The following is a 9,053-nucleotide window of genomic DNA, read 5'->3' on the forward strand; positions in this document are numbered from 1 at the left end:
AAAAAAAAGAAATTATAAATAGAAATAAATCTGTTCCTCGCATAAGTGACTTTTGGCCCGCGTTTTATCACAGAATGACACTAGTAGGAGAGGCAAAACTCAAAGGATCTGTCAGGTGGTGGTGGCCCACGCCTTAATCCCAGCACAGGATTAACTCTGTGTGTTCAAGGCCAGGCTGGTCTACAAGAGCAAGTTCTAGGACAGGGCAGTTACACAGAGAAATCCTGATTCGAAAAACCAAACCAATACAAAAACCAACCAAACAACAACAACAAAAAAAAAAACCCTAAAAGAATCCACATCCTCACTGGCACCAGTGGGGAAACTGAGGCCCAGAGAAGAGGCACTTATTCAAAGTGACATGAGATGAAGCAAGGCAAAGTCAAGGTAGAGATGCGAGCCTCTCTCTGGCCCTGTTTGTGGAACTGTCTCTCACACTTAGATGGGGTGCCAGTCTTTACGTATGCACATATATATGCAGGCAGAGGTTGACATGGGGTGTCCACCTTTCCACCTTAGTTTTTGGGACGGGATCTCTGTTTCAGCTAAAAACAATGGCCAGCACGTCTCGGGGACCAACTGTCTCTGTACACCGGCAGTGAAGTTACGACGAGCACCTCCACACCTAGTTTTTACGTGGATGCTAGGGACTGTGCAGAGCAAGCACACTTTATCCATTGATCTCCCCAGCCAAAGTGTCAGTGGGAACCTGGGCAAAGAGCCTTCCTTGCGGCACCAGGCTGAGAGAAAGCTGGTGACAGGCATTGTCCAGGAAGTCTTCGAGCTTCAGGAAGGCCACACCGCACAACTGCCGCCAGTCCCGCCAGTGAACCCCAATCTCCAGCTCACGGGCCTGTATGGGGAAGACCAGGCTGACGAATGGGGTTTGGCATCACTCCACCTGAGTGGCCTCCCCCCCGCAGCCTGCAGCTAACCCTGACCACACAAAGGTCGGGCTTACTCGATCCAAGGAGATGGTAAAAGCCTGGTCCCAGGATTTCTCAGCCACCTGTCCCCATGCTGTCTGGCCCACAACACGGTTGTCAACCTTCAGTACAGCCAGCACCTCACCTGCGGTGCCAAGGTTGGGACTCAGAGCTTGTCCAGAGCGGGGACCCCACCCCCTCCCACAGCTCCTCCTTACTCACTGGCCAGCTCTCCACCACCACGCTGCTGCCTAGACCTGGTTCTCAGCCAGCCCTCAGAGGGGCTACCTGCCAGGACAGCCATGGGAGAACGCCCAGGCACGGCCATCAGCAGCTGTTCACAGCCCAAGAGGCGAACCTGCAGAGTCCCTGGTCGGGAGTTGGGAGGGCACTTAGTCAGAAGCCACCGCCATATGGCAGTGGGACCCCTGAGGGATGCCACTTGCTCTACGAGGGTCAGAGTTAAGATCAGCTGACCAGACCCTGCCCATGCTAGGCCTTGGAAGCCATCCTTCATCCTCAGCAGCCCTGCCAGCTCTTCCTCCTGGGCACCTGGGCAGTGGCAGACACAGCAGTACCACAGAGCAGGACCTCCCCCGAAGCTGCATGGAGCCAGAGGATAGGGAGGCTGCTGCCCTGAGCACAAGGCCTGGAGGGCACCATGGCCTCAAGGGCACATGGGCAGGCACAGGAGCCTGGGCCACAAGCAGCCCCACGGTTGCCTGCCCCATTTAATAGGAAAGAAACATGCTTTATCTGAGACCACTGGGGGTTTTGTCTCAAAGGGTAGAGGAAGCAGGGACCCTGCAGCCCCCGAGGCTATAAGATGAGTCTTGAAAGCCTTTCTTGCTAGGCTGGGTCTGCAGGTAATACGTAGAGATCTTACAGAGATCCCAAGGGTGGCATCCAGCAGGGTACTTATCTTAGGATATCGTGTTTTTGGTTTTGTTTTTTTGTTTGTTTTGTTTTGAGACAGGGTTTCTCTGTGGCTTTGGAGCCTGTCCTAGAACTAGCTCTGTAGACCAGGCTGGTCTCAGACTCACAGAAATCCTCCTGCCTCTGCCTCCTGAGTGCTGGGATTAAAAGCATGAGCCACCACCGCCCGGCCTTGGTTTTGTTTTTAGATAAGATCTCATTAGCCCAAGTTGGCCTCGCACACAGCCAAAGAAGCCCTTGAATTCCTGATCTTCCTGCTCACTTCCCTAGGGCTTGGATTTTAGGTGTGTGTTACCATACCCAGTTTATAAGGTGCTGGGGATCGAACCCAGAGCTTTGTGTATGCTAGACACGAACTCTACTAGCTGCCTTCCACGGCTACATCCTTAACCTCAAATTCTTTGCCTTTAAGCAAGAAGTTCCCTCTGCCTTCCCCGACCTGCTGACTCAATCATCAGCACTCCCAGGAGACCTCTAGGCTCAGCCTCCACCTCCTCCTGGGAACCTTGATGATACACCAGCAGGTGGAGGCCCCCACGAAGCAGGGCCCTGTCTAGCCCCATCCCCTGCTCTGCAGCTCCAGCCCCGTCCACTGCTCTGCAGCAGGCACCAGGTAGGCTCTGGCTTGCAGCTCAGGATATGAAAGACTTTTCTGGCCAGGTGGTGATGGTGCACACTTTTAATCCCAGCACTCAGGAGGCAGACAGAGACAAACAGGTCTCTGAGTTTGAGGCCAACCTGGTCTGCAGAGTGAGTTCCAGGACAGCCAAATCTACATGTTGAAACCCTGGCTGGAAAACAAACAAAAAACAGAAAGAAAGAAAACTTCATGGCAGCTCATGCTGCCCAGGGCTGGCTCCTAGGCTGGCGGGGCAGAATACTGCCTACCGCGTTACTCCCTACTTCCGGTTACTTGTTTAAACTACATCACATTGGCCAAACCCTTGCTGTGCTCAGTGTTGTATGCTGTAGGAGCACTAGTTATCGGATTCACAAAGCGATCCCTGAGTCAGTGCTGCTAGTGTTTCTATCCTTCGTTTATTTACTTCGAGTCAGGGTCTCACTACGTAGCTCTGGCTGGCCTGGAACTCACTCTGTAGACCAGGCTAGCCTAGAATGCACAGAGATCCTCCTGCCTCTGCCTCCTGAGTTGTGGAGTTAAAGCCATGACCAGCATGACCAGCTGCTGTCATTCCTATGTTACAGATGATAAACTGATAATCAGAATGGGAGTGTCAGCTATCCAAGATCGGGACCGAACGTGTTCCCAGAGTTCTTCAGGATCATTTCTACATACCTGTCAGGGCAATGGGTTTCACAAGTGTCGCCAAAGGCTGGGGGTTCCCGAGCATGGCCATCCGCAGCTCTTGGGTCACCCTGCTGCGCAGGGCATGGGTGGGTGGCAGCCTCTCCAGCAGTGATTCCAGGGCCAGGCGGAGGAGGTCCAGCTTCTGGGAGGATTCTTGGAGCTGGGCCTGGGCCTACAGAGGAGATGCAGACAGAGACAGCCATGAGGTACGGTGGAAGGCACAGGTTATGCCGTAGGCTTCCTCACGGCCACCCCACACAGGCAGCAAGCCCTTAGTGCCGGGCACCACTACAGGGTGCCCGGCACTACAAGCAGAGCTGTAAGAAGAGCTGTGGGCCGGCGGACACCGCCTGACCTCGGCCAGCGCCTTGCGGTCCTGTATTCTCTGGCCACCAAGCAGCTTCACCACGTTCTTGGCCCCTGCAGCCACAGCGGCCTCAATTCGCAGTCGGTGCTGCAGCTCCTCTGCCAGCAAGTCAGGGCCTGCAGGGAGGGGGTGGAGCCTTAGCCCTGGCCACGGGGTGCCACCCTCCCTGCCTTGAGAGGACTCACCTGGCTCTGGAGACCCACTGGCCTCCAGGCTGCTTATCTTCATCCGGAGCAGGGCAACCTTCAGCTGACTGTCCTTCAGCATCTGCTGGGCAGCCGCTAGGAGCTTCCTCTCCTGTAGGGACGTGACCCTTGCCCCATCAGATCAGGGCTACGGCCGACCACTGGACGGGGAATTGAGCTCCCCAACTCGGATTCTGGGCTCTACTCTCATCATTAGACAAAGGGCTGGGGCTGGGTCGCATCCCCCTCTTGGCGCGGGGCCTGGCGCTGCACTCCTGACACTGGAGAACTCGACCTCTCCCACCACAGCAGACGCCAGACCTATGTCTCCAGTCAGGCACCAACACTCACCTTGGGGGTGCCACTGGCACAAGTGTGAATCATGTTCTCAGCTCCCTGCTTTACCTTCAGCTCGACCTGCAGCTGCCTCTGTAAAACCTCCAAGTGCCGAGCCCTCGACTGCTCTGCCCGCGGCATGGGTCCTGACGCCACTGGTTCTGCAGAGAGAAGGCAGGGGATGCACGAGCCTGCCACCAAAGCCCAGGCCTCTGTAAAGGGGCTCTCTCTTCCCTTCCTTGCTGGCCATAGCAGCAACATGGTGGATACAGGGAGGGCAGGTGGTCTTGCCCAGTGGTCAGAGCCAAGGCCAGGATCAGGGTGTCCATGAATCTCCTGTCACCTGGAGGTCTCCTCAGACTCCTCACTCACCAGCCGAGGTTGGCAGCAGGACTTGGGCATGCAGCTCCCGAAGCTCGCCATGCAGCTGCTCCAGGCGGCGGTTGGAGGCCCTCAGCAGCTGCTGCACATGGCCCAGGTGGCGGCGGTCTGTGGCTGCGCGCCGCAGGTTCTCCACACCCTCTTTGATCTTCAGTTCCTTCTGGATAGCTCGACGGATCATCTCTTTCTCATCCTCAGGGGGCCTCTGGCCGGTCCCAGGCTGCAAAGGACAGAGAAGTCATAGCCCATCCCTCTCCAACGGGGAACAGACACAACAGGCAGAGCTGGGGTGTCTCAGGACTCTGCAGTGGCTAGCTCTCGTCTTCCTTGCAGAGAAAGGAGAGAGGTAACAGATCAGGTTCCCATGGTGCTTGCTGGGTACTGAGTTCTAACAACACACTGAATTCCCTTCGCCTGTGGTGCAATTGCTTTTTTTTGCGGTACTGGGGAAAGAACCCATGGCCCAGAACCTGCTAAGCTAGAGCACAGAGTCGCACACTTACTTCTCATTCCCATTTTATATAGGAGCAAAGAACAAAGAGAGGTTAGGCGGCTTGCTCACAGAGGCAACACAGAGGAGTGACCACCATGTATTGAGGGACATCGACCCCATTGTCTCCCAGACGCTACACAGCTTTCTCTAAGTGTGAGAACCAAGTGCAATCTGGGAGGTAAAACAGCAAAGAATTTACATGCAGGAGGCAGCCAGTGGACCAAGCCACTAAAACTTGTTTCTTCTGCCTTACACAGTGTGGCAGACAGGTGAGAAGCAGAGAAAACCAAGGATCTGTGGAGCTCTGACAGCTCAGCTTTGGCAGGAAGTAGGAGACCCCCAAACTGCTTACCAGTTTAGAGGCAGGGAGAGGGATCTCAGAGGCTGACCTCAGCCTCGGGGAACCCCTGCTGACAAGCCTCCCTCCCAAGGAGCGTGGCAACCACCCTATCTTATCCCTCTTACCTCTCTGTGTTCCATCTCCTGAGACCCATAAAAGAATGGCTACTCAGTTTAGGGGCCCCTAACCCCCCAACTCCAGGCCTCAGCTAGGCTGGCTGTCTCTGCCTTAGCTGTCAGAGGGTGAGGGTGAGGGCGAGGTTCAGGAAATCCTTTGACCGCCCCAGGCAAGAAGGCCAGAGCCAAAGGCCTGAGAAAACAAAGCTCTCCCAGAGCTGGGGGCCTGCTGGCCACCAGGGTCCTGAGTCACCCCGCTGCTGCCACAGGGCGGAGGCTCACAGGAAATCGGAAAAAGTGTACAAGCGGCTGCTAGACAGGCCAAGAGGGATCTCTGGAGGAAGGGTACTGGGAGGAGTGAGATCCAGCCTTGCAGGCTGCCTGAGCCATTGAGATGCCCGTATCTACTGCGTTTCACCAACACCTCGTGTCTTGACTTGGCACAGGATGCTATCTAGTACAGAAATGTCCTGCCCCACCTCTAACTGCCCTGAGGTAGAACACCACCTCTCTCGGCTCTTAAGTGACACTTGAATCCCTCAACATCGTGGACCTCTCGGTGGACCGGAGGATTCCCGGCGCATTGCTGGGCCAAGTGCCTCTAGTGGCCAAAGTGTTCCTGCCCGTGGGTGTGGTGTGGTGTGGACAACGCCCACCAAGAGCTCAGTCCCTCCCTCCCAACTCTCTGCACAGTCTTCACCCCCCACCCCTGCCACCCCCAGACTCCTCTTAGCCCGCACTCCAACCTCTGCGCTCCCGGCAAATTCCCACCCGCCTGAAAGCCTCTAGAAGACTGATTTTTAAGGAACTCGAGACCCAGCCTGAAGGTACATTCCAGGGTTTCAGGATGCTGCCTGGCTGGATCTCCGTCACTCAGGGGACCAGACGTCTTAACCCAGGGCTCAGGTCCCGCCCCGCGCAGGGGTCACCAGCAGAGAGGCCGAAGTAGGGTGGAGACCCGAGCAAGGGGTGCCCTGAGCTGCAAATGCGGCCGCTGCGCGCGCTCCGTTCACCTGGAGCGCCGCCCCATTCGGCTCCATGGCGCCGCGCCGGCCAGTTCTCTCCTTCGCTACGGTTCCGGAAGCCCGGGCCTCTGCGCAGGACTTTCAAACTTGAAACTTCCCGGGAAGCGACGCGGGACACGCGGGATCGGGCGCCCCCTCCCGAGACCCGCGTACCCGGCAGGTGCTGGGGAGCAGCGCCCCCTCCCGGCTGCACGGAGCAGCGCCCCGGGCCGACTCCGAGTTCAGCTCGGCGGATCCCGGGTCCCCTTTCCTGCCTTTGCGGCTCCAGCTCTGAATCACAGCTGGCCTTCCTGGAAGGCCGGGTCCCTTTCTGTTCCAGCTTTGCCCGCGGCATGCGCCGCGGGCCTGGGCCGGGTGCAGAATAAATAAATCTTGATCCAAATGATGGTCAGGTACAAATAAAGTCTGAACCAACTCAGGTTCGTTACGAAATGAGTTTGCTGACTCAACCGGAGCCAAGGTTCTTACTTTACCATGAGGAAGTCCGGAGGGGCTGGGGAGGGAGTTCAATAAAATGCTGCAAGGCAAGGTCAAAGATCAATCCCCATAATTTTTCTCTCTCTTTTTTTAAGGGGCCAGGAGACGTTCACTTCTCAGGAAGATGGGTTTTGCCTGGAACATAGTGATTGCGGTGCTTGCTCAAGAAATGAGGGGGAGGGGGGCGGTGAAGACCTTGTAAGCCTGGTAGATAGGGCCAGACTGAACTGGTTGGCATTGTCAGAGCTTACCATACCCACGCCTTCAATTCCAGCTCTCAGAAGGCAGGGGCAGGCAGATCTCTGAGTACGAGGCCAGCCTAGTCTACGAGTTCCAGGACAGCCAGGGCTACACAGGGTAACCCCGTCCTGAAAAATCAAAAACAAATCCAACAAAAAAGTATGTGGCACAACACACCCAGGTAGGGGGCTACTTTTATTTTTTAATTAGGATTTTTTTTTTTTTGGTTTATTTTTGAGACGGGGTTTCTCTGTGTAACCCTTGCTGTTCTAGAACTCAGTATGTAGACCAGGCTGGCTTCAAACTCAGAGACCCACCTGCCTCTGCCTCCTGAGTGCTGGGATTAAAGGTGTGCGACACCACCCTGCTAGGATTTTTTTTTTTCTGGTTTTTCAAGACAGGGTTTCTCTGTGTAACAGCCGTGGCTGTCCTGGAACTAGCTCTGTAGACCAGCCTGGCTCCCGGCTAGGATTTTTTTATGTGCACCATTGTGCATGCCTGGTATCCTTGGAGATCAGAAAGCATCAGCTCTCCTGGAACTGCAGTCATGAACCACCCTTAGTCCTTCTCAGGAGCATCAAGTACAAAACTCTGACCCATCTCTGCATCCCTCACTTGATTACTTTTCAGACAGGATCACCTGCAGCCCAGGATGGCGTCAGGATGATGAGGCCCTGACCACTCCATCATCCTGTGCTGAATTACAGGTGCTCGTCACTGTTTAGTCGGGGTTTCTGCTATGTGTGTTTTGAGGGTTCATCCCAACTCAGCCAAGGTTTTTTTTTGAGACAGGTTTTCTCTGTGTAACAGTCCTGGCTGTCCTAGAACTCACTTTGTAGACAGGCTGGCCTCGAACTCACTGACATCTGCCTGCCTCTACCTCCCAAATACTGGAATTGAAGGTGTGTGCCATCACTGCCAGGCTCAGCCAAGGTCTTACTACACAGCCCTGGGATTAAGTATCACCATACATAGCTTCATCTTCCATTTCAACCTCAGGTTACATATATATATATATATATGGGCTGGAGAGATGGCTCAGAGGTTAAGAGCATTGGCTGCTCTTCCAGAGGTCCTGAGTTCAATTCCCAGCAACCACATGGTGGCTCACAACCATCTTTTTTTTTTTTTTTTTTTTTTTTTTGGTTTTTCGAGACAGGGTTTCTCTGTGGCTTTGGAGCCTGTCCTGGAACTTAGCTCTGTAGACCAGGCTGGTCTCGAACTCACAGAGATCCACCTGCCTCTGCCTCCCGAGTGCTGGGATTAAAGGCGTGCGCCACCATCGCCCGGCTCCTCACAACCATCTGTAATGAGATCTGGTGCCCTCTTCTGGCCTGCAATCATAGATGCAAGCAGAACACTGTATATGTAATAAATCTTAAAAAAAAAAAAAACAAAACCCATGAATCAGACTATAAATTTTTCCCTTCAAGTTGCCCAGTGTTACAGTTCACGGGTTAAGAGGGTGTGGTGAGGGTTAAGTTCACCGGTTAAGAGGGCATTCAGGTAGCTCTTGGGCTTCCATCTCAAAAAAAGGGGGAAAAAAAATCAGAACTACTGCTGCCCCTAGAAGGTAACAGATAATCTGATTTAGAACTCTCCTTTGGACCAATGGTTCCATGTGTAAAGGAGTTTTGCTGCTGGTAATGAAGACAGATGATGGAGAACCAACACACACAGCAGCCCACTGACCCTCATGCCTGCACAAACTTTTTTAGTCACTTTCTGTTTGTTTTTTTACCTAGTGCTGGCTGTCCTGGAACTTGCTCTGTAGTCCAGGCTGGCTTCATATTAACATAGTTCATTGGGATAGTTCAAAACATATGCACAAGCCGGGCGGTGGTGGCGCACGCCTTTAATCCCAGCACTCGGGAGGCAGAGGCAGGCGGATCTCTGAGTTCGAGACCAGCCTGGTCTACAGA

General features: G+C 54.4%; 1 protein-coding gene across 1 annotated transcript in view; it reads right to left on the bottom strand.

The window, feature by feature from the left end:
• Window positions 1-5,461, bottom strand: part of Pkn3 (protein kinase N3) — a 13,964-nt gene extending 8,503 nt beyond the window's left edge. The window contains 9 exon segments of the mRNA XM_005346152.2: window positions 710-853; window positions 962-1,071; window positions 1,149-1,295; window positions 3,160-3,343; window positions 3,527-3,654; window positions 3,724-3,835; window positions 4,075-4,220; window positions 4,432-4,660; window positions 5,399-5,461. Coding sequence (XP_005346209.1) covers window positions 710-853; window positions 962-1,071; window positions 1,149-1,295; window positions 3,160-3,343; window positions 3,527-3,654; window positions 3,724-3,835; window positions 4,075-4,220; window positions 4,432-4,660; window positions 5,399-5,413 — 1,215 coding nt within the window. The 5' untranslated portion in view covers window positions 5,414-5,461.
• Between the last annotated feature and the right edge of the window lie 3,592 nt (window positions 5,462-9,053).

This window comes from Microtus ochrogaster, chromosome 4 (genome assembly GCF_000317375.1).
Source record: "Microtus ochrogaster isolate Prairie Vole_2 chromosome 4, MicOch1.0, whole genome shotgun sequence".
Classification (NCBI taxonomy): Eukaryota; Metazoa; Chordata; class Mammalia; order Rodentia; family Cricetidae; genus Microtus; species Microtus ochrogaster.